Here is a 24422-nt window from a genome sequence, read left to right on the forward strand (position 1 = left end):
TTGGTTATTGAGTTGGCTTAACACTTCTCGTCAGGGAACAGGGGATCTCCTTTTTGATCACCACAGATTCATCATTTCAACCAACAAAACTCATACTTTGTCCCTTAAGTGACTCAGGAGCCTTTGATGAAAAAAATGAAATATATATGACAAGTATTTGTTTTCATCACAGGTGTGGAAAATTGGTGGATGTGAATGTATTGCATTGATGGCACTGTACAGTGTTTTATATTTCTAGCTTTTTTTTTTATGCAACCAGATGACAATTTACCTCTCTATAGCCTAGTACAATGTGGTCATGTTCCTGCTCAGTGGTTTGAGAAGCACATACATACATGGAATTTGTAAATATACAGTTTACCTTTTATTAAAGTCTCCCTAATCTCAAACATCTGATGTTTGACAGAAGAAATTATCAAAACTTTAAGTTGTGAACGTCATCATTCTGAGTTGCTTTTTTTAGGCTTTCCAAAACTACTTTTACGGCATTTTGCATGTTAAAGAAATTTCCCCGAATGATCATCATGACATCAATAAAGGTCTGTTACTCTTAACAAAGACGCAGTTTGTAAAGTAAACTGGACTGAGTTTCCACTGAACATGAAAGAAATGTCAGTGACTTCCTCATATTCGTCATCAAGGAAATTTGCACCATCATGCAAAAGAGTGTACAGCAATAAGACCTGGATTTGCTTATCCACTATGTAACTTGCTAAGCAGAGAGTTTTGATTATACTTGCAGATATTTTGAGATATCTGCTGCTAAGACTTGGAAAAGTAAGATATTTCTAGAATCAAAGTGATACAAAACAAAACTCCAAAGGCATCAACTCCAACAGTTTTTATTGGGACAATTCATTATGTAAAAGTTGCTGGACAAGGCTGTGTGTGTATTTTATGTGTGTGTGTTTGTGTGTGCATATGTTGGAACACAAAAGGCTGTTGTATGGTATCTTCCTCCCTCTCTCTCTCTCTCTCTCTCTCTCTCTCTCTCTCTCTCTCTCTCTCCACCCCATGTGCAGCAGAGCGATCAGGGAGATATCAGTGTCTATAACTGGGTCAAGCTTAGGTTTGCAACAGCAACCAACCTGCCACCTTTTGACAAATAGAGTGTGAACATCCAGACTCTGTGGGCACATCATGGGGAATTGCACTCCAAGGTAGGTGATCATCCTTAGAGGCACATAGTAGCCTCACAGGCATTTTTCAGCAGGTAGTAATGACTCTCTACAGCTTTCCTGGAGGTGCTGTGTATATTGACGACTTTAAAACAAGACTGATAAGAATAAAAGAAACTGTGTGCAGGATCACTTCACGTTTTTAAATTAAACATTGTTGCCTTTTGGTCCTGTGTCAAGCAGCTTCTGCATTTGCTTCAATGAGGAAATAGTGGTGATAAGAACAGGCTCAGTGTCAAACTTAAAGAATTGAGAGTACATATAAGTGCAGTTTGTATCGTTATAACATGTTGATGTTGACCTAGAGGCATGGAAAGTTCCACAACCTGTGCTGTTAGTCGCTGGCATAGACAGATGGTCATAGAAAGATGTGGATCGCATATTTTTTGTGTTTCCTGTTGCATCACACGTCATCTTTTAAACTGTCAAGGAACTACTGCTGTGGTGTAAAACCTATGCCTCTAAAAAGCTGTTGTAGAAAATGATATGGTGTTTGATACTATGTTTTATGGTGTAAAATAAATTACTACCAGTTCAGTTGAAGTTAAACATTTTCAGTCATTTTATTTATCCCACACTAATGGTATTTATACTTCTGTTTAATGCTCCGGATGATTGTGTCTTTATTGTGCTGCTCATCATATGTTCTACTGTCAGGATGAAGAAGAAAAGGCGAGGTAACAGTACATTTAAAATTATATTTATAATACATAGCATACAGACTTTATACAGTTTTGCAAGATGTTATATATTTGCATTTTCTCTTCCAGGTGAATATGCAACAGATGAAAACAGCAGCACACATACTAAGGTAAACCTGCCCACATCAATGTCGACTCTATTTTTTGTTGAGTATAAATCTTCATAGTTATTAGATCCAGCTTTTCATGGGACATAAGGGTGTTCCTGTGCTTTCATGATAGCTCAGTCAGAGGTTCTGCCTCGTTAGATTTGCATACTGGTTGAACATTAATGTGAGGCCTCTATTTTAAAAGAAACTGTGAGGCTGATTATTTCATCAGCAGGAAGTCATAACCACTACCCACATCAAAAATAAAACCTGCTGGTTGCAGTAGCGCTGTGTGAAAAAAGTATAATTAATTATGTTTTTAAATAAAATCTGTTCTGGAATTACATCTCACTCTTTGTATTATCTCATGACAGCCTAACGAGGATGTAACGTATGCCTCTATTGACCACGGCACTGCCAAAGGATCAAGTAGAATTAGAGACACCGCTGATGATGACTGTGACTATGCAACAGTTCATGTCCCAGAAGCACTTCAACCCGAACCGCAGTCTGAGTGCTCATCTAAAGACGAAGGTGCAGACGATTATGTGCTCATGGGATGAACAGAAACAAGGGGAAGTTCATTTGGATTATTGCAAGATGCAGGACTTGTAGATATGTAAAACAGGAGAAAGTGTCTCTTAATCAAATCTTGATCTTCAATGAAGAAACGTGACGAAAGAGACATCCACAGTCAACAGCAGTTGGTTGCAGGAAACGTCAATCCCCAACACGTTTTGATCAGCTATTGAGAAAACTGTTGTGTTCCTTCCTCAAGAACACAAACTTGCATCGCATTTGTCAAACACATGTCAAGCTTTTATATTATAGCATAAAATAATTGTCAACAAATTGGTGTAGTTGGTGTGTGCACTACTACTATGCAATACGTACTGTTAGTAGTATCATTTTTGGACATAGCTTTGGTGTTTGTGCTTGAACATATTGATGACTGATGCAAGAGTTTATATCTATTTTGAACATCTCCAAAACACAGCAATGTCTCCAAAACAGCAAACAGAGTCACTGTTAGCTACAACACAACCTGATGACTGAGAATCTCAATCGTAATCTTAAAGCCACTTTGTGTTGAACTTTAAAAAACATTTTATTTGTTTTTGTTTGTAGAAACATTTGTCTTTCAAATGTTTTTTCCCTTGCAAGGGGTGTATGTGCAGGAGAGCTGTTTTCCACCATGAAAGGAAAAGAATGGCGGCTATAAAAACCCTGTATCAGAAAACACTTATGCAACGTGATTTATAGTCAAAATAGTTAATATAGCACATCTGCTGTCACTATTATTTTCTATGCAGATAAAAGTTTTATCTTCACCTTAAAGCAAACAGTTGCAGAAACTTAACCCTACGTCAAAATGCCTAAAACCAGACTTCACTAACAACGTGTATATGCCCAGACTAACATGTAGCTCAAATGTTTGTATAACATAATGGCAGAATTGTGTGTGCAGTTGTGGCCGTTGCCACATTATCTAATCCATGATGGAAGACTGCAATGTTAATATGCCAACAACAAACATCTTGAACTGCTTTGTGGAATTTGTGCTTATTTTTAGAAACATTGCTCTATAGAACAACTGCGCACCCGATATAATAAAAACTAGATATTTGACTGGATGCATATGGAAAAGTAAAGTGGTGTAGATTACTGCAAATTGCATTTGTTTCTTTGTGGTTTTATTTATATTTTTAGTGATTAAAACCCCTTTTACCACATTGGTTAATTATTCGGTTGTATTAATCAATTGAATCACTGAAATCATTTGGAATTGTGATTCCAGAAATCATGGCAATAATCTATTTTAAAGCAAAACCTTAGATAAGGTTCTTGGTTACATTTCACAAAGGAAATCGTGTGAATGTGTTCACCAGAAATAGACGAGTAAAAAACAAAAAGTCTAAGTGTTTCATGTTCTGTGGGAAGAAATGCATTTGACAGCTTCCTCTTTTCTGTTCAACTAAATATTCAGTGTGAATTTGAGTAACATTATAGTTGCTGTAGACTACAATTAAAAAGCAAAATTCAAACAGAGACTATGTTCTGATCTCCACCAGCAGATGGCAGAACAGTCCTTTTTCCATTTCCATTTCCTCTAAATAAATTTTTCAGAAATGGGTTTACACTCATCATGAGAGTATTGAACCGAATTCCAAAACTCACCATTTATTCGGATTGTCTGATGCTCATAATCATCAAATGGCTGACACAAGGTTGGAGTTAAAGCAAGAATCAGTTTGCAGCAAAGGATATTAAAGTCGACATTTAACCTTTTTCAAATATTAACCACAGTGGGGAAAAAAGCAAAAACGTACATCCTGCAGTCGTTTACTTTTACTATTTTTTAGTGTTCTCTTTAATCTTTTAGAGCTTAGCTAGTGGTCTATTCGGACATGTGTTTAACACACACAATTACATGATTATACATTACATGAATACCTCACATAATATATTCCACATTATCTCGAGGCAATTTTACACCTGTGTTCTCTAATTGGGAGTTTACTAGGTTGACCAAAGCAATAATCAGTTAAAAGGTGAGCATCTCTTTACAGTTTATCTATAAATACTGTATGTGTTATAATAATAATAATAATAATGATAATAATGATCATATAATCGTAGCCCATGTATTTCATGATAACGTCAAAAGTTCTGTAGTCTTGGCATACTGAGTCTGACTGAAGGCGGTATTCTTTCCAACTCAGCAATTCCTAGCATTTGTAACTACAGTTATTATTAATGTCCTCCATGACACCCACACACAGAGAGTAGTGGGCTGCATGTGCAGTGCAATAAGTGTGTAACATCAGATACATCCCCTGTTCCATCAGTCAAGAGTTTAGTTGAGGCAGACTTCAAACTGAGAGACTTCCCTCCCTTATCAAAGTCTCTCATCTCACTGTCCTCTATTTAACCATTTCTCAGTTTCACAGCCTCCAGTTTCTCACAAAGAGCCATGTGCCTTCCATTTTGTGAGCGTGATGTGTGAGTGTGATGTATGTGCAGGGTTTTATCTGAACAAATCTATGGAAGAGTTATAGATAGAGTTCACACGTTGAACATAGCTGGCGTAGGGTTCCACTTCCTCCACATCTTCTGCCTGTAATAATGAGAGAGGTGTCACAGACAAAGCTCAGCAATGTGCAGTGAAACACGTAGAACTATAAACTGCAGACATAGAGGATTTCTTACCGGTGGATATTTGGATGGTGAGGTCTGGCATCGCTGCTGGCATTGCCTAGCAAAATGTGAATAAACAAACTGGCTCAGTGATTCAACATAAAAAGCTTATAAGTAGTCATTGTATGTCATTTTTTCACTAACTGAAAATGTTTACCTCAATGTTATTATTTTCTTTATTGCGAAGAATGAAATTCCTGCTAAAAGCACGATGATTACAACAACAATAAGGACATACAGCCAAGGGAAATAACCTGTAGTGAAAGAGAGAATATAAAATTATTGTTAGTAATCTGCAGTACATCAATACAGCACATAACATCTATTAACCACTGAAAGCCTGACCTTTTTCGTGTTTTGGTACCAAAAACTTTTCCCCTTTCCAGTTTGGGTGCCTGATAGCACAGCTCAGGTTTTCTATGTCCATTCCCTCGACGAGCTCCAGGCGACTTTCTACAGTAAAAAATCCATCTGAGCCGGTCTCCACAGAAGATGCGTTTCCCATATTACTCCAGCTGATGTTGGCAGCAGGTTTTCCTCTTTCAGCCTTGCACACTGCAAACATCTTGTTGTCTTTATGGTCTAACCAGGCTGATATACTGGGAGAAACTGGGCCAGGAAAGACAAAACAGAACACTCAGCGAATAAACCTACTTAAGTTCGATGTAGTTCAATCAAATTACAAAAACATTTGGCCAGTAAAACAGAAATGTATGTTTTTTTATTTTTGTCACAGTGATTTGGGTGAACTGATCCTTTAAGAAGTTAACATTATTGATTACATGGCTCTTGAAATAACTGATCTTTATGAGAACAAAAGTCCTACCTACGATAGCCACATTGATGGCATAATGGTTGACTCCTCCTGAGTAAACCGACTCACACTTGTAGAGCCCCTCGTCAGTATCTGAGATGTTTGGGATGTTAAGGTAGGACAGGGCGTTGGACTTGTTTCGGAGTGATTTGCCATCATTACAGGAATCGTCGCTTTCTCCACCGTTTTTAAAAGCTATCATACAGTCATTTTTGTCTTTCAATTTTATTTTCCAAACAACAAACAGCATTGTATCCCATGTCTTATTGCTGCATGTCAGCTGAACTTCACTCCCCGGGAAGAAAGTTTCATGTCTGACAACTGAAAAGAGGAAAAAAGAGTTGCATTATTTAATGTAGATACATAGTGGTTCAGTGACTGTGCTGATTAAATGGTCTGGGTTTATTCTATACACAGTGTGTATTTCCTAATATACGCAAAAAAAACATGTAAACAAGAATAAAACACACTTTTAATTCTTATTGGACACAGACCTGCAAAATCCAACAAAAATAATTAACAAAACAAACTATAAATAACATGTAACTCCGATAAAACTTTAGGCATGAAGCATTACACAAGATGAAAACAGTGGAAAAGAATTATCATATTTTTTGTTCTTTATTTCTTTTACTGACAATGAAACATTACAAAATAGTTATGAGGAAACCTTCTTAGCAATTATTTTAGATTAAACATTTGATAACTATTAGACTAAAATTATGATATTAAAATTTAATTTGAAATAAATTTAAACTGTTTTCTTCAAAATACATTTTTAACATTGCAGGATAAAATATAAACATGTATTCAAAGAGCTACTGAAGAGAAAAAAAATGTAATTTGCCTCCTTTTTCAAAGTGGGCAAACATTTGGTATAGCCCCTTTATATTTCAAAATTGCGTTCCCAAATAAAATAAAAAGGATGACTAACCCTAGCTTTCTTCCTCAGATATTAGTTCTGTCAGAACATTTAATTAACATTAATTATTTCAATTTATTTCAACTAACAAAAGCACTATATTTTTGGAATAATGAATTGGACAGGTTGGATGTTCACCTTCCTTTGCCATTAGTCTTTAATTATTAATATTTATAGTCTTAACTAATATTTTACTCATACTTTAAAAAAAGCTGGCACGAAAAGGGGAAAATTTGTTTACCATAAACTGTGGTGGCGTTCGTAGGGGTGGTTTGATTAGTTCCTGAGAAAGATGGAGGTGGATGTGAGGAAAGGGTTAGTAAACACAGATATGTCAGTCAGAAAGCAGCAGTTAGTGATTTGTTCTGAAATGTTCTATCAGCAAAGAAACAATCAGCATGGTTCATCAGTTAGGTAGTTAGTAAGGTGTTGAAGCAATTCGATTAAAACTGGTCTGACATGACCAACTTCATCAGGGCTAAATCAAACACAGTTGTGACAAGATACTGCACTACTTTGATATTTTGTAATACGTAAAATAATTGCTGGAGGAAAAAACTTTTGAACAGTAAAAAAACTTTTTTAAAAGTAGTTTCATTTAATCTCTTTATAACCTCCCCCAGTGTGCCTGTCTACACTGTAGAAGAAGCTTGTGACATCAGCATTGCTATTTCAATGAAATTCATTGATAAATTCAGAACTCAATGATTTACTTTTATGGGCAGTGTTATGGGGGTATAATATTTGTTTACTTCTGACAGGTGTTAGCAAACAGGCATGCATGAAGTGGGATGGCAAAACCACAGATTTTAAACAGAAGTGTCTCCTCCAACTCTCAGAGACCACACAGTGGGGGAAAATGTGCATCATAGTGCTACCCTGATCTAAAACCAAGATTTCCACTAAGAAGTGGCAGCGTGCTGCTTGTTCATTCAGAAAATATGGGGTAACTTGTGTTATGGCGGATTTTCCTCCTTCTGCTTCTGTATTACCCCACATCCTAGCATGCCGTTTCCACTGACTGTCACTGTGAGTCACACCACAGACAACTTCACAGAAAACGCAGCGCGTCAAACCACTTACAGTTTACTATTCATCCAAATATTACTAACATGCCACAGAATATACAATAATGAACTATATTATCCTGGCTGTATGATATTTGAGTGACATTGCATATTATGGGAAATACACTCAAATAACATATCTATAGTAGCCTATAAAGTAGCACAAATGACACATTCAAAAAGTATATAAACTATCAATCGATAGTTATAATAACATGTACCATGCTGCTAATTATCAGAACCAACTCTTACGAGGTCTTCTTTGTGGAGGTTTTGTGCACCTCTAAAAAACAGTGTCTGTATCTAAAAGCTGTATCTTACAGAGGCTAAATAATGTAGTGCTATAAGTGCTAAAAAAAAACACTTGTGTGTAAAATGAGTTAATGTTCAAACCTGTATCCATGCTCCATGCTTCAGACAACAAGAAGATAACCACAGCATAAATCCAAATCATGTTCCTCATCTTCAGTTGTCTTCAGGTTCCTCTTTAAACTGGCAACCTGTGGCGCCAGTCAGAAACAAATCAAGTCTTTAACTAAATCCTCGGTCCTGAACTCTGTCTACAGTAACGTCAAACTAAGTTCCCTGGTTTTGCCCGGACTACCATTTACCCTAGTTTATCAATTATTTTTTTCTCTTTCTCTATTTATGCCCAATGAGCTCACAATTTGAGTAGTGCGAGTTCTCCACCACATCCAGACAAACTGAACCTCCTTGAAAAGCCTGATGATAAAGAAATAAAGAGGACATGTGACTCACTAATCCCTCCCTCCATCTTTCTCTTCCCCCCTCTCCAAACCGCTTTCCACCCAAACATCTGCCTTGTTCTCCCACACAGGATGACGTCTGACAAGACACCGGTTTCCTTTCTTGCTAGTCTCATAATCACCCTCTTTCAAAGCAGTATGTGTGAACACTCCGAGCAAGACAACGTTGCAAAGCAGATACATAAGACACAGTCACAGTTTGTATTTGTATTATACCATTAATTAAATCCAAGAGGGCTTAAGACTGCATTACTACATGAATGCCGGTACATCTAATACAGTGTTATACAATAGCCTTGCAATAAATCCAACCTTCGTTAAAGTTAAATTGTTAAGATTGTATTCAAACTAAGGCCTTTTGGAGATGCTGCTGTTAAACTCTCTTGCATTATACTGAGAGGTGTAGTCTATCCTCATTGATTTAAAATATATCATTTAAATATCAGAAACACTTCTCACTATAACACAATCAAATGTAACAACAGCACAATCTATATAGCCTCCAAAGTTACCATACAGTTAAATCAACGCTTTTCTAAAAACATTACAAATTTATTTATTTATTGGAAGTTTGTTGTATGACTTTTAGCTAGGTTTCAGTTAATAACCCGGTCACTGAATGTAGCGTTATCATGTAGAAGAAATCTTTTTTGTGCTGAGTAAGTGTAATTTGTTTGTGGTTTTACATATGCTGGTGAACATCTTGTTCTATATCTTGTTACCCAATGCAAAGGTGCTGACACCATCCTCAGTTTGCAGATCAGAGATTAACTGACAACAACGCATGAGGTAGTTATGGTGTGCACGTGGTTATGATCTTCAAGCTCAATGTGGAGTTTGTGGTTCAAGAGTACATCAGGCAATAAGACATCTCGATATTAGTTGCCCCATCTAAAATCTGATTGAGCTGATGAACAATAAAAACTCAACGTTTCCTCTGTTGAGTGTACACGCACTCTGCCCATAACTGTGGTAATGATCATTCAATGCAGATATACAATTTCTGAAACGTACACCTACATAAAATCTTATGGTTAAACTCTAAATCAGCTCGGCTAGCACTTATTTGCATGTTCTCAAAAAATGATAGTTTTAGGAATTCACAATGTGAGGGAGTGATATTTGCAGTAATCCGTGTTTTTACCATGCACAAAGTGGTTCTCTTTTTTTTCAAGATCTAATATTAGACAGTGTTTATTCGACAAAAATAACAGATGTTCAGCTGACTGTGAGCTGGCACTCTTGGCAGTAAAACTAGCTTTTCCAATGAACAGAAATCTAACTTTGGTCAGCTGTTTTCCTCAAATCCAAAACAAAACAAAAAAAACTTTAAGGAAGAGAAAGAGCTCTCTGTGCCACATGCTGTGTGTGTATGTGTGTGTGTGTGTGTGTGTGTGTGTGTGTGTGTGTGTGTGTGTGTGTGTGTGTGTGTGTGTGTGTGTGTGTGTGTGTGTGTGTGTGTGTGTGTGTCTGTTTGTGTGTGTGTGTCTGTGTGGCTTTGTCTGTTTCCTTTGATAAAACTGACTTCCTGTTGATGTCAAAATGAACCTTTTTTGGCTAACCAAATGCTCTGAGAGGTAAAGAAAAAAAAGAGATGTTGAAGTGAAACAATGAATATGTATTCTGAAAATGAATTATAGCCAAAATAAGTTACTGATGTAAATTAGTACCTAGTGAGGTTTTCCTTCCTCAAGTAAGAAGTGACTGATGAACTCTTGTGAAAGTAAATCAAATAAATGTCATCTCACTATTCAAACACCCTTGCAGGCTAGTTCAAAGAAAATACAATTTATTTCCACATTAACATAGAGAATACTATTCTTACTCATGGTCTAGCTTAAATCAAATAAGGCTAAATATTTCTGAATTTGTAGGACTAGTTAATCAACTTGACCACTGTACTAAAATGTTGTGACTATATATAAAGTAGATTTAATATATAACATGAAACAAATGACATGCACTTTCTTTTACATCACTAGGGTTTTAATTACATCCTTATAATGCAAAGTTTCACATATATATATATATATATATATATATAAAGATGTATATATATATATGACACATTATATACATCACTAGGGTTTTAATTACATCCTTATAATGCAAAGTTTCATATATATATATATATATAAAGATGTACACATATAACATGACACAAATTACATATTGTTTTACATCACTAGGGTTTTAATTACATCCTTATAATGCAAAGTTTCATTATATATATATTTCATATATAAAAGATGTACACATATAACATGACACAAATTACATATTGTTTTACATCACTAGGGTTTTAATTACATCCTTATAATGCAAAGTTGTACATGTATCATCTCTCTGCAGCAGGGGAAAAAGCAAGGCGAATGGGGATGAAACATCCATGGGGGGAATCGCTTTTTCCGGGAGTATGATGTGTCCTTTTATGGAAGTTTATTTAGCGAAACATTTAAACACAGGAGTCTCGTAGACTATGTTAGGCTGTTTTATGTTTTATTTTATGACCACTAGTTTGAATAATCTCCTCTTCTTGTCGTGTAGAGAAGTTAAGTTTCGCTTCTGCTCTGCGTGTGGTTGTTGCAGAAATGATCCTTGGAAGTTCAAATTAACTTCATTTGAACTTCACGTTCGCTACATTGACTTTTTTTTTGTTTTAATAAAACTAAACAGATCCATTCTAGTGCACCACCCTGTCGTTTTACCCTCACTGTCAACGACACGGTGCTCTGTGCAGAAAATGAACTAACCCCGCCCCCTCTGAAACCCTTTGAGTTTACCGTCTCCATGGTTACCTGCTAAACGCCGCAGAGCTCAGTGAGACGTCCATTGATAAAAGCACGACAACATGAGCGTATCTGTCACTCGCACAAATACTAAGCAGACTGCTGCCTCTAAAGTTGTGAGACGGCAACGGGCTTATGACCACCTGTATGGTAAGTATACTCATATAGCCAGCGCTTCCATTCACACATGTGCTAGCAGGTGGCTAACTAGGTAAGCTAACTGGTTGGGGTGACGTCAGCGTTACTGTTTTGCCACAGATCCTGTTTACACTGTGTCATCGGAAGTTGACCATGCCAGGTCCAGTCTCAAGGTGTTTACGTCTCAGGACCGAATAGTAAGTTGTGTTGACATTTGTCCTACAGCAAGATATTAGTATTGTTGATAACAGGTTATATCTTCACATTATGTTTACTAACAATCACAGGAATGTGCTTTAACTCTTATTCATTTTTGCCCAAGTACTAAGTTAAAGGCAGCACTCATTTTGGGTAATTCTTAAACCTAAGACATATTTTGGGGTCAAACTGTATTGTTGAAGTTATTACCATAGGTTTTATGTTGTTTAAGTTGTATTGCTCATAGATTTGTTAAAAATGACAGTATTGTCCTGAGATGTTTACACATGCGCTGTAAACCCATCTAGAACGTTACCAGTTTATTATCAGAATAGTGTTGGTTTTAAGCTGATAGATATTTGTAATAGATAAGAGCATACAAAGTAAGTTTGTACTGTAATATCATACTGTGTTTAACTAAGTTAAATTCATAATGTTTTATTTCTCACCATGAACAGGGAGCTTCAAAAAGAGTCACAATTCACCCACTCTCTGTTTACCTTTCCTCCTCAACTAGGACCCATGGCCAATATTTAGAAAAAAGAAACAGACTGAACGTGAAATGCATTCACTGACTATATTTCTTTCTGCCTTTATCAGAGGAGAGTGACTGAGTTTGGGTCTATGTTCAGTGACCTGTCCCACCACCCGCGGTATACTGTTCAGCTGGACCCAGCAGACCCAATCCCAGCCTCTGTTGATCGTCGCTGGCGAGGCCACACACAACAGCGTATAGAGGCATTGCAGCAGCTGGCTGGGTAACATTAACAGACACCATTTGTAATGAGCAGCAGCAGTTACCGAGTTTTAATTCAAGGTTCACTTTGTTACTCATTACAATTACTCACCGGGTCCTTTGGCATTATCTTCCTGACAGGGTTATTCCAAATGCTCATTTATGGTTGAAGAGGGAGGAGTGCCATGTGACCGGAGCCGATCGCTGGAAATACTTTAAACGGTTTGATAAGCTTTTTTACACTACCATTCTAACTACCATTGTGCAGCAGTTCCCTCAACCTGATATCATGACAGTTTACAAAAGATAACTGCCATAATCCCACAGTTTCCACTTTAGATATTGACCTTGTCTCTGACCAGATGTTCCATTCTGTTTCCTGTAGCCCTCTGATTCCCTTTGCACAGCAGGTTCCCCCGGATGCAATTTTTGCTTTGCCTAGGTAAGTACAACAATGGTTCATCTCGCTTCTTTATTTTACAGCCAAATCTGTTGTGCCATTATGCTGTTCGAGGGTGCATCCTCTCATTTTGTCTCATCAGAGAAGACTTTGTATCTTCTGGGGGAAAGAATGCTGAGCATTCTCAACAGCCCACCCACTTCACTGTCGGGGTCCAGACAGACTACAGGGAAAGCGAAACACAGACGGACCCGTACAGCCCTGAGTATGTGGTGCAACCTGGGACAACTCCCTCAGAACTCCTGCAACTGGCAGCTTTGACTTGGGGTACACGATCAACTGTTCAAATCTTCATCAGTTAAAGACTATAATGTTTAATTACCTTGCTAAAACAATACATATTCAGCTGTCCCACTGGTGGGGATCTGAATAGTCTACCTGCATCAGGTACCTGACAGGTTATTACTCTAGTTGTACCTTTAGTGTCTTATAATAAGCTTATACATCTCACTAAACCCTCCCTGATGACAATTTCCCTTAGGTCGTGGTCTGCCTGCAGGCCTGGCAGAAGTGGAAATGATAGAGCGGGCACGTGCCAAACGAGCTTGGGGGGCCACCCTTCCTCCATTGGATGACCTTAGTCAGCTGGAAAAAAGGAGACGTATGATGGAGGAAATGGAAGTTAAAGAGTGGGCTTTTAGAGAAGGAGAAATCCAGAAGTGAGTGGTGCTGCACCACAACCACTGTTATTTGACTTTTTATATCTAACTGGAAAAGACATGAATATATAAGTAAACCTAAAATGCCGTTAGTGCAGTTTGGCACAGATCTGAGCCACCTGTTAGCATTTACCTCTTTGCCAAGTAGTACTTCTGCCATCACAAGTGTACTTGAGATGGCATATTAAAGGTAAAAGGTTCTCTCATCAAAATGCTTCAAATACATAGTACTTGGGGCGCATATATGTCTAACCAAGAATAATATGTAGGCTTATTAAGTCATCTACTCCTTCCCCTTGATGTTCCTGCTGTCTTCAACATGCAAGACCTGCCCTTCTGCCATGCTCTTTGTTTTTCTGTTTTTCAGGTTGCAAGAGGCTCGTCTTGCCGTGCTGAAGGACCTCTTGAGGCAAAGAGATGAGGCCCAGAAAGGTGTCACAAGTGACAGACTCAACCAGATATATTCTAAGCACCAAAAAGACAAAGAGACCAAGCTACAAAAGATTCACAATGACTACATCAGGTGTAAGACAACCGCTTGCTCTGCTCTAACACAATAACTTTATCATGAATGTATTATTCAAGGCTTTGTAACATTCCTTTTCATGTATCTCTTCTTTTTTCATGGCTGTTTTGTGTGTAGCACTGAGGAAACTGGAAGCTAAGAGGAGAAATGTGGAGGGGGAGCTACAGCGATTTGGCATTGCCAAAACATTTACAGATTTTGAGACATGTGGCCCTCGGAGCCACGGGGATACATTTACCAACAGGAAAACCTGCAAAAATGAGTTGGAAAGCCACTACTTGAACACATATGAGGGTCTGAATCTTCATGTTTTTGGACAAGTAGAAGTGTGGATCATCTCCATACCAGCATCTCAGAGACAACATTATCCATTTTTCTTTTAAATTTTTTGTCATCATAGGTTTGCTGGAGATAGAGGCAGGACTCTCTGCCTCAGTCCTCAAGCCATGGGGGAAAAGACATAAGCCCAAAGTCATCAAGAATGTCATCCGTCCACCTGTAAACAGAGCAGTAGAACTGATGAAAAAATACAAGGTAAAGCAGAAAGACATGTTTATCAGGCAAGCATATCACTTACGTTCTACATACACATGTATTACACATGTATTCTTGCTCCACAGGCCCTGAGAGAGGAGGACAATGGGCAAGTAGCAAAGAAGTCTTTGCGTTTTCTTGTCAAGAGGGAGAAGCCTGTTCCTCGTCCTGTCAGTCCCAAGGTGGAGGAGCCACCAGAGGTCAGCAAATGCCTCTGACTCTAACTGACATTGACCTTGCTCATCCTACATGTTTCATTATAATGTTAATTCATGTTTGTGTCCCTCTACAGGGGGATGAGGAGAGAGAGCTCGGAGTCATCCACTTGCAGAAACTACTGAGAGGAAGAAGTATTCAATACAAGGTCTGAACATGTCTGCATGCACATGCATGTGTGTGTGCATGTCTACCTGCATCTCCGTTATTATTTTATGGCTAAAGTGCCTACAGACGTGTTTGCATGTTCCTAAGTTGTCTATTCACTTCTGTCTGTGTTGTTCTACAGATGTTTAAGGGCAAGGAGAACCATCTGGAGCTCATTCGGGAACTGAGGACTACCCACGCCCTGCAGGGGGAGGAGCAAGAGCTACAGAAAGCTGACAAAGGGCTCGTAATGACCCTTAAAAAGCAGAGAGACAAGCATAGACACAAGGTGAAAAACATTGTCATCCACATACAAACTTTTACAGACTCCAAAAAATCTCATTGCACCTTCTCTCTCCCCTCCCAGACCTCTCAAGAGGAAGCTTCTCAGGCCAGAGTGGCAGGTGCTGAGCTTGAATACCTATTCGACACCTTGTCCAAGGAGCTGATTCATCTCCAGGAAGAGCGTAGGATCCATGCCTTCACACTAGTGGCTGAGAGAGACCGTAGGCTACGAGAGGCTGAGGAGAGTGGGAGGAGACAGATGGAGGAGCGCAGACGCAGAGAAGAGGATGAGATCTTCAGACAAGTGTGTACTTGTGTCGTTTGTTAGCTATTAGTGTGCAAAGTATAATAATATATATTATTATATAATATATAATATATTTAGTATAATAATACATATGTATGTGTGTGTGATGCACAGGTTTTAAGGCTTCACATGTGTGTGTCACAGGTGGTTCAGGTGCACCAGGAAACTGTGGATTTGTATTTTGAGGACATCATCCTAGGGACCTTGGAGCGGACAGCTGACAAGCAGGCCAGAGAGGAGATCCACAGGAGGGCAAAGGAGGTCAACGACATTGCTTATGCCATGGAGGAAAGGTAATGGATACCTCATCATGTCTGCTAATGTTTTATATTTAGAAGTTTTGAAGCAGCAATAATGGACAAAAAATTATTTGTGTTTGTGAGCAGCCGAAACAATCTTCAGTCGGAGGAGATTGTGTCTGAGTTGGTGTACAGTTTCCTTATCCCAGAGGTCGAGAAGATCACCGTCAGGCAAAGAGGTTTGGGAGATTTTTCGGTTTTCACTGTGTTAACACATTATCATAGAAAACAATATCAAAACGATTGAAAATTGCGAGAAGATGGTATTTGTACCAACAATTAGAAACGCATGAAAAGGCCCCACATTTTAAGACCTTTTCACTTCATAGAAACAAACAATAAATGACAGTTGATTGATAAAGTTAAATGATAGATGCTTTGCCCACTGGTCTAACCGTGTGATTTCTCTCTCCCAGTGCACCAGAGGCAGCATAGACACTTGCAAGCAGCTGCGAGCATCATTCAAGGAACTCCTGGGGATTCTGGGATCCTTCCTAGCACTCCTGGGAAAGAGCGTCCAACCGGGGCCTGGAGGAGATGAGCAGCCAAGTGGAGCAGGAGAAGGGGAAGAAAACAAAGCAGCACCCAATTCAAACTGAAGAAAGAGAGGACTAAAAATATAGTGTGTTGAAATGCAGTCTGATGTCTACATTTGTTGTTCATTCATATTATTAAAGTGACATATTCATCATTGTGGGTTTATGGGTTGTTTATAGCCTTTAGAATATTACTAATTTATCTAGAATGTGCAGTTTATTACCACCTTTCTCTGACAGGGTCCAAGTACAAGCTCCATTTCTATCTTTTGGTGCACCTGCTCTTCACCTTAATCAGTTGATTCCTTTCCTCTACAACACCGAAGCAATTCTCATTTTAATTTGAAAGAAAGTGACTTAATAGATATCTGAAGTAGTTTCGGGGACACATTTTACAGAGAGACTGATTGATTCATGCAGTGACTTGTTGACAGAAATACATTTGCTTTAAAGTGATATAGGAAGTTAAAGAAAGACTCTTGATGTAAAAGTGAACTTCTATCCTATTGCGGCATGAACTGCCCAATGATGACTGGCAGCAATTTAGCTCTCAATCTAATGCAATATAGAAAAAAGTCTTACCGTTAGCAGTTGTCAGAGACACTGCTGGATTTTCAGGCCTAAAAATGTGTCAACACAGAATCCATAACTCAAATTATCCCCATATGACCTCAGCATTACCTACATCTTTTTTTTTTTTTTTAAGTAACTGAGGTCACAATGGTGCTAAGGCAACTTTAATACTCGCAATCATTTAACTGTAGAGTTTAGGAGAACACTGAGGAGAAAGCCTCCTCCAAAATCAAAATACATTGCAACACATTAACTGTTTAGATGTATGCACACACAAACACCACCACAGCCACCGCACACACACACACACACACACACACACACACACACACACACACACACACACACACACTCCCTCTCTCTGCTGGCAGGCCCGTCCCGCGAACTGCAGCCAAGAATACTTGTAGAGACGAGTATGAAACATCAGACAACCCGGCCAGCAGGAAAAGCTACCGCGATACTCGTTCTCACCTGTTGATTGTACTGGAGAACCGAGGCTACCGAAAACCAGTGGGCTACTGACAGCTGTTTGGACATCTGGAATCACCAATCAGTGAGTGGACTGATCTAGATCTCTGTTTGATTAATACTCGACCTTTAACCAGGCAAAAGGAGATGTAGGACAACTCTATTTATTGCAGATTGTGTAAAGGTTGACATAGAGTCCCTTAACTTTTTTTGTTTTGTTTTGTTTGGACTTATTAAAAAAATGTCAGACAGTTATTGCTGCCCACCAAGTCGACAGAATGACGACGGAGGTGCGTCGCCCAAACAAAAGACGTGTTGTCGCGGTGGGGTCAGTAATTCATACTTATTTCCCAATCACTGCCAGTCACACTGCTGTGTAAACGAAAGTAAAAAGGTTTACTCGTTCTGGTTGTGCATGGTTAAAAGACACATCACACTGGGTTAAGACCTAAGTAGGCTTACATTAAATACACATTATGACTGCGGTTAATAATGTCATATAGTGGATTAATGATTGACAGTAGTGCATTTACTGACTCTGAATATACGTAATTGAGATTGAAAAAATACACCTTCTCCAGGTCTGTCCCTCTCGGTCTGTCAGTTCAGTTGCATTGAAGATTTAAAACAAAAATACATTCATACAAAGTTATTAACATTACCTATATTTAACCATTTGCACATTTGTCTCACCTAGCCCGCTTGATTTCAGTGTTGGATAAAAGCATGATCACTGTGACAGATCAAGCAACTTCAAAAGTGTCATTGGAAGTAATGAAGTGGTTCTGTTGAAAGCATGTGCACTATTCACGGTTTTGCACTGCTGCATTTAAGGCACTTCAGAGTACATGGTGCTATTTAATGCTCTTTGATGGAGTTGGAAATGGCCTCAGTGAGTAGATTACAATAAAAGGCTTTTAATAGACTTAGATATCTCAACTGAGCCTTCATTAAAAACGCATGCTCCGCTGCACCTTCATTCAAAGATATAATAGAAAGAAATGATGATTTGTCGAATTAATTCAGCCACAATATTGTTGTTTTAACTTGTGTAGGTAAGAGCGTCACAGCAAAGTATTGCAGGTCTTATGTCTTAAGTACATTTGTTGGGACTTTGAAGTTAATCACTAAGAATTAACCAATGCCAGAATGATCTAATCATCATCCTCACAGGGGAGAATGAGTAAGACGGACACTGGAGTGCAGAGCATCCGAGAAGCGCTGACAAGGCACAATGAAGGGTTGGATGAGGATGGAAAGGTGACAGAAGATGAGGAGCCCCGAGCCTGCGGTGTGTGTGGAGATCTGGCCAAGGGTTACCACTTCAATGCCTTGACGTGTGAAGGCTGCAAGGGCTTCTTCAGGTGAGGTTGTTTCACTCATTCTTTTTCTACATATTACACATGCTGCAGCTTATCCCTCATCCTAGTCTGTGTTTCTGCTTCCTGGTTGTGCCGTTATTTATAACAACCAACAGGGACATCTGTGATATAGGAGACAGGTGACAAAGTGTGCCTCACTTTTCTTAAGTATTAATAGGCCACGTTTTATCTGTCCAGCAAAACCCTCTGCATAGGATTTATGCAGCAGCTTGTCACCCAGATCAACAGATACACACACAATAGGTAGGAGTAAAAAATAGGTTGTAAGATTCAAAATGTTGTAAGGTTAAGGGACTACTTCAGCAACAAAATTACCATTTGTAGATAAATTACTCTACCTGGTAACCTTTAATTCTTGAAGAAAACTCTCAAAAACAGAGAAAAGGCTTGATGAATTGAAGAAAATGGGGCCCAACAAAACTTTATCATACATTAATACTCTCACACAATTCAACTCATTTATCCAGTCGCATGCTCCGTTGTTCCCAAACACGTGCATCCTTGCTAAAACCATACTATCTGAAATACTTTGGTCTCATCCAGACGAGTAGCGCACCTGTGAAAGAAATAGTAAGGTTTTAGGTACATATGCATGTGTTTTGGAAGAAGTGAGCATAGATCTGGATGAATGACACTTGGATTATACTGTATGAGTCAAATATTCACTCTCCTTTTAGCTTGTTGTTTTTTAAGCTGCTAAATGCTCACCAGCTAGTTGATAATTTAGTCTGCCGTTTGGTGCTGTTGGCATACTTTGGGTTCTTTTTTTTCAACAAAAAATGATTGCTCCTGCTGGAAACAAAGAATGAGAGCGGTGAGACATGTAAATTTGTCGGCCGTGAAATAAAATTGATGTGCTGAAAGAGGCTAAAAGTCCCTATAGAACTGCTAAGTTTGGTTTGTCACTACAAATAGTCTCTTTTACATAAATGTATATTAAAGCTTTTGTTATTAGCTGTCAAAACAGTGTGATGATTCTGATGAATGTGTTTTATTCCTTAATTCTCTCTTTTCCACTTGGTAGTCTCCTTTATTATTTCCTGGCCGGTCAATTGTCATTACACACATACACCGCACACTGTAAAACTGTAATATAATGTGTGTTTTCATGCATTAGATTTCTAACATCAAACTGATGTTTCTAAGCTGTTACTTATAGGATTTTTAAATAAATTCAGACGTGCCATAAAGAGGTCAACGCAGCTCCGCTGTAGGTTCCTGTATGTCTGCAATATAAACAAGAACAACCGACGGTCGTGTCAAGCCTGCCGCTTCCGTAAATGCCAAGCCATAGGCATGCGCCCAGAAAGTAAGTAACATCAAGATACAACATATGATCCCATCTAAAATCTTTACAGTATATATTTACATTAAGACAGTTAGAAGTATCTGATGTGAGGAGTTCATCATTTATATGCTGGAGTGCTAGTTATATATAATTAAATGTGCATATTAATATGGCATTAGTATTTTATGTTATATCTATATTTGCTTTGAGAAAAAAAAAATGTTCAACACCATTCAGCATTAGAACTTATAATATAATATAATAATAATAATGTATTTGTGAAACTGTTTTTGAATCAGATTTCTATACGAACAGGTATGTTTTTGTGTCCTTGTAGTGGTCATGTCTGAGAAGGAGGTAATGGAGCGGAGGAACCGAATCCAGTCGAAGAAGATGCTTGACGCACCATCACAGCTTTCATCCCAACAACAGGAAACCATTCAGGAGCTACTCTGTGGCCACCGCAATACATTTGACTCAGCGTTTTACCGCTTCAGTGGCTTCAGGGTGTGTTAATGACTGGCAGCGTGTTTGAGGCGTTGTCTTTATTATTGTTTTAACATGTCTGAGTGACGCTTTTTTCTTCAGCCCATGGATAGAAACGTCCTTCCTGCGAGTAACTACAACTGGTCTGAAAGCTCCCTCTGCTTCGTCTCCTCCTCCTCCAACTCGTCCTCCATCTCCAGTTTCTCTGGTTCCTTTGAAACACAAGAGAAACATGAAGACGAAGAGGTCAGAAAAGCCAGTGTTTTCTCGGCTCTTCCACACCTGACTGACCTCGCCGCTTACATGATTCAGGACATAATTAGTTTTGCCAAAAGTCTAAGGGACTTCCGGTAAATGCTTGCCTCAATGCATATTCAATATGGTTTTTTTTAAACTGATGGCTATTTGGCGAACTTACCCCCTGTTACGTGTGTGTGTCTTACAGGTCTCTCAACATGGAGGACCAAATTGCTCTGTTGAAGGGAGCCACATTTGAAATTATGCAGATCCGCTTCAACATGGTGTTCAATGCAAATACAGGCACCTGGGAATGCGGCCATATCACATACTGCATAGATGACGCTGTACGAGGTGAGACGACCAAGCAAAAGCCAATGCATTATTTTACATATTTATAAAGAGTGGGCTTGGCTGTATCCACTGTGCAGTGTGAAAATATACTTTGACATTACGAATCGCAGTGTAATAATAATAAAAAAATTGTAACGTGCGGGCAGCAGAACAAGTTTTAAACAATAGCAAGACATTTATGTATTATCACCTCGTAAAGTTGATACGGCGAATGTGCTGGTGCAATTACGTACAAACACATCCAACACGCACAGATCAAGTGTTTCTGTAAGTCCAATATCCACCCTCCTTTAAGCTCTGTTTTGGTCTCCACCAGCTCCTACAGGAAATAAAAAGGTTTCTTTAGTTGCTAAATGCGCCGTTATGTTCACCAGCTGGTTCTGTCTGCTGTTTGATGAAGGAGGAAGTATAGCGTGGGTTTTTATATTTCACTTGCTTGATTAGAGGAACTACAGATAATATCTGTGGGTTCATCACCCCCAACGAGCAACTAACTTCAAATGCAAGTAGTCATTGTCTATTTTAAAATATTGAATATAGCAGCTTTAAGGTAAGAGGCAGAATCATATGGAGGCTGAGTACAGTACTGTACTTAATTAATACAAAATACCATCAGTAAAGGTTGCAGCTTGACTAGCATGTATTGGAAATACAAAAGCACTGGATTTGATTAGATAAGGTGTGTGAGGAATCTAGGTTGTAAGTGACATTGTTTCAAAGCAATCAACAGAAAAGCAGCCTCAGACAAGACAAGTACCTTCGATTCACAGATGCAGAACATTTGATAAAAAAAACATTGTCTGCACAGTGACATTTCGATTCCAGCATGAGCTTTTGCCAAAAATGTTTTTTTGATTTGATGAAGGGGTAAATGGGGCATACGTTTCTCAATTCACTTGTTTCGGTGTCAATGAGCATTGCGTCTTTGTATGTGAAGTTGCAAAGTGGTAGTTTAGGAGTAGCACTTTTTTATCTGTGAGGGTGTGCACTTCTCTCACCCGTCGGGGTTCACAGAGGTGTAACATGACCCGTAAAGTAAAGCTCGCCAGAATGTTGTCAAACTGGTCTGTCATCTTTGATGACAGTGTGCCAAAATTCAACCTTATCGTTCACATGCTTTCATCTTCCTATGCACCTGTATTCATTGCATTACATGGAAACTTAAACTTCTTAGCTTGTGATCTTTAATACTTTTGGAAATATTGATCTTAAGGAAACAGAAAAGTATGTTGGGAAAATTATCCTAATAATAAGTGTGTCTATATATGCAATTATCTTACAGTAAATACTTATAAAACCCAAAAATTCAATTTAAAGTTTACATTCATATACAAGCTGAGGCTGCAGATTTCTTGAAAATATACAGGTTGGTTCTGAGAAAATAATAGTTGTAATGGCTGCCGTGGTAAGTTTTGCATAATGCACATTAAGCTAATTAAGTTATTTTCTTCAGTCAGAAAACACTGTCATATCAGAAATGCTGTTCACACTAACTGATTAATTCAAAATTTATTCCACTGTTTTTGTAATAATGAAACAATTCCAAATTCACTAAAGATCTTCCACAGTAAAAGCCTTGCCGGATAGAAATAAACAAATAAAAATCTCGAATTTTGGTACGGAGTTAGAAAAAAAGGGAGATTACCAGACTCCTGGAGGTCGCTCCTCTTCTCTGCTTGAGGCTAGCAGCTCAAGGCTTCATTCATACTGACCTGAATCTGGAACCAAACTGTCAGTGGTTGAGTTGCATTGTGGGTCATGTAGGCACTGTGTTTTGACAAGACACCATCTCTGGTTCCACTGCATGGATTGTGATCCTTTTTTAATTAGTTTATTTCCCTGTTTTCACTTGTCTCATGGTCTATAATTGGCTTGCCATCTCTGTCGTGTCGTTTTGTAGCGGGTTTCCAGCTGCTCCTGCTGGAGCCTCTGCTCAGATTTCACCACACGCTGCGCAAACTGGGCCTGCAGGAAGAAGAGTATGTTCTCATGCAAGCCATGTCCCTGTTTTCTCCAGGTAGCAGCACTTCATCACCTTGCTGATATTGCTTAATATTTGAACCCCAGAAACAATGTGCATTTGTAACTAGCCAAACATAAAAATGTATGTGGTTTTTATTTGATCTATCAGACCGTCCTGGTGTGCAGCAACACAGTGTGATTGATGCGCTTCATGAAAACATGGCACTGACACTAAAAACCTGGATTGACCTCCAGAGGACAGGACAAGAAAAACAGTGAGTGAAATACTCTCAGTTCACTCACTCTGAGACCTTTCACAGATTGAACCTCCTTTGTTTCCTCTGTGCCTTCAGCTTGCTGTATCCCAAAGTGATGGCCTGTCTCACAGAGATGAGAACAATGAATGAGGAGCACAGCAAACAGGTTCTGCAGATCCAGGACATCCAGCCAGACATTATCTCGCCTCTCGTAATGGAGATGGTCAGTAAAAACCCCTGTAATGACTTGTAATGGGGGAATCTACTGTAAGCTGTAAACTATCGTCTGTTCTCTGCACACTACCCACACGTCAAAGAAGCCAGGGCTAAGGCAGCATTGGGTTTTACAAAGTTTGTTTTATTTAGTGGTTACATACCGGTGGATTATGGTGGATTTGACATTTATGTGTTGTTCACATTGTCTCTATCAATTAATGTTTACGTTACATTTTGAGGTTGAATGTGTTTCTTAATGTCGCACACAGAATTTTCAGACCACGAAGTATGCATTTTCTCAGAGAATGAAAGAGCTTTGGTTGCAAAGACAATCTTTGCATTTTATACTTGTTACCTCAGGTTGTTGTTTAGGGTTTTTGGTGCCATCATGTGGAACAAAAATGATCTACACGATGTAAATAAAACTGCTCTCCAGATTAAAGTGTGTGATGGTGCCTCTACTCGATTAACAGCGTAATAAGACAAACACTGCCCCACTGTGGACATAGACATTCAAAGGATAACACTGCCAAGTAGATCATAGGGCACAACCTACATTTTTTTACATTTCCATAAAAAGTGTTCTGGCAAGTTACATTTTATTTAGTTGTTTCTGTGTTTTTTTCATATATC

General features: G+C 38.7%; 5 protein-coding genes across 9 annotated transcripts in view; 3 read left to right on the forward strand and 2 right to left on the reverse strand.

The window, feature by feature from the left end:
- Positions 1–24422, reverse strand: part of gsk3ba (glycogen synthase kinase 3 beta, genome duplicate a) — a 115712-nt gene that overhangs the window by 60050 nt on the left and 31240 nt on the right. The gene's annotated exons all lie outside the window — the stretch shown is intronic.
- Positions 1018–2820, forward strand: si:ch211-214p13.7 (uncharacterized). 2 transcript variants are annotated; one of them, XM_054615047.1, is made up of 4 exons: positions 1018–1160; positions 1836–1855; positions 1949–1989; positions 2343–2820. In XM_054615047.1, exons 1-4 carry the CDS (start codon positions 1141–1143, stop codon positions 2529–2531), a joined length of 270 nt encoding a protein of 89 aa, XP_054471022.1. In that variant the 5' UTR covers positions 1018–1140; the 3' UTR covers positions 2532–2820. The 2 variants fall into 2 exon arrangements, with proteins under 2 accessions (XP_054471022.1, XP_054471021.1); XM_054615046.1 differs by lacking the exon at positions 1018–1160 and having other exon boundaries at positions 1167–1855.
- On the reverse strand, positions 2913–8678 carry si:ch211-214p13.9 (cell surface glycoprotein CD200 receptor 1). 2 transcript variants are annotated; one of them, XM_054615041.1, is made up of 7 exons: positions 8363–8678; positions 7144–7185; positions 5993–6301; positions 5512–5775; positions 5324–5420; positions 5179–5224; positions 2913–5086 (listed from the first exon to the last, which is right to left on the reverse strand). In XM_054615041.1, the coding sequence occupies exons 1-7, from the start codon at positions 8430–8432 to the stop codon at positions 4997–4999; spliced, it is 918 nt and encodes a 305-aa protein (XP_054471016.1). In that variant the 5' UTR covers positions 8433–8678; the 3' UTR covers positions 2913–4996. The 2 variants fall into 2 exon arrangements, with proteins under 2 accessions (XP_054471016.1, XP_054471017.1); XM_054615042.1 differs by lacking the exon at positions 7144–7185.
- Positions 11563–16715, forward strand: cfap91 (cilia and flagella associated protein 91). The gene is made up of 17 exons (XM_054615030.1): positions 11563–11675; positions 11784–11860; positions 12462–12619; positions 12739–12819; positions 12983–13039; positions 13140–13324; positions 13539–13716; positions 14084–14241; positions 14360–14536; positions 14643–14776; positions 14863–14976; positions 15069–15140; positions 15282–15428; positions 15507–15728; positions 15876–16024; positions 16118–16209; positions 16447–16715. Exons 1-17 carry the CDS (start codon positions 11588–11590, stop codon positions 16569–16571), a joined length of 2214 nt encoding a protein of 737 aa, XP_054471005.1. The 5' UTR covers positions 11563–11587; the 3' UTR covers positions 16572–16715.
- nr1i2 (nuclear receptor subfamily 1, group I, member 2) lies at positions 17551–24238 on the forward strand. 3 transcript variants are annotated; one of them, XM_054615035.1, is made up of 10 exons: positions 17551–17692; positions 17856–17935; positions 18781–18971; positions 20168–20298; positions 20615–20784; positions 20866–21113; positions 21209–21354; positions 23255–23371; positions 23486–23591; positions 23670–24238. In XM_054615035.1, the coding sequence occupies exons 3-10, from the start codon at positions 18787–18789 to the stop codon at positions 23824–23826; spliced, it is 1260 nt and encodes a 419-aa protein (XP_054471010.1). In that variant the 5' UTR covers positions 17551–17692; positions 17856–17935; positions 18781–18786; the 3' UTR covers positions 23827–24238. The 3 variants fall into 3 exon arrangements, with proteins under 3 accessions (XP_054471010.1, XP_054471011.1, XP_054471009.1); XM_054615036.1 differs by lacking the exon at positions 17856–17935; XM_054615034.1 differs by lacking the exon at positions 17551–17692 and having other exon boundaries at positions 17794–17935.

Source organism: Anoplopoma fimbria, chromosome 16, assembly GCF_027596085.1.
Source record: "Anoplopoma fimbria isolate UVic2021 breed Golden Eagle Sablefish chromosome 16, Afim_UVic_2022, whole genome shotgun sequence".
NCBI lineage: Eukaryota > Metazoa > Chordata > Actinopteri > Perciformes > Anoplopomatidae > Anoplopoma > Anoplopoma fimbria.

Bases quoted from the DNA above. Each gene is read 5' to 3' on its own strand.
- si:ch211-214p13.9 (XM_054615041.1), bottom strand. From the start codon at position 8,432: ATGAGGAACATGATTTGGATTTATGCTGTGGTTATCTTCTTGTTGTCT. The intron at 5,421-5,511 runs GTCAGGCTTTCA...CTTTCACTACAG, and splicing joins GGTACCAAAACACGAAAAAG to GTTATTTCCCTTGGCTGTAT. The intron at 5,087-5,178 runs GTAAGAAATCCT...TCATTATTACAG, and splicing joins CACCATCCAAATATCCACCG to GCAGAAGATGTGGAGGAAGT.
- si:ch211-214p13.7 (XM_054615046.1), top strand. From the start codon at position 1,759: ATGGTATTTATACTTCTGTTTAATGCTCCGGATGATTGTGTCTTTATT. The intron at 1,856-1,948 runs GTAACAGTACAT...TTTCTCTTCCAG, and splicing joins GATGAAGAAGAAAAGGCGAG to GTGAATATGCAACAGATGAA. The intron at 1,990-2,342 runs GTAAACCTGCCC...ATCTCATGACAG, and splicing joins ACAGCAGCACACATACTAAG to CCTAACGAGGATGTAACGTA.
- cfap91 (XM_054615030.1), top strand. From the start codon at position 11,588: ATGAGCGTATCTGTCACTCGCACAAATACTAAGCAGACTGCTGCCTCT. The intron at 11,861-12,461 runs GTAAGTTGTGTT...TGCCTTTATCAG, and splicing joins TTACGTCTCAGGACCGAATA to AGGAGAGTGACTGAGTTTGG. The intron at 12,820-12,982 runs GTTTGATAAGCT...TGTTTCCTGTAG, and splicing joins CGCTGGAAATACTTTAAACG to CCCTCTGATTCCCTTTGCAC.
- nr1i2 (XM_054615034.1), top strand. From the start codon at position 17,849: ATGTCAGACAGTTATTGCTGCCCACCAAGTCGACAGAATGACGACGGA. The intron at 20,785-20,865 runs GTGTGTTAATGA...TTTTTTCTTCAG, and splicing joins ACCGCTTCAGTGGCTTCAGG to CCCATGGATAGAAACGTCCT. The intron at 21,114-21,208 runs GTAAATGCTTGC...TGTGTCTTACAG, and splicing joins AAAAGTCTAAGGGACTTCCG to GTCTCTCAACATGGAGGACC.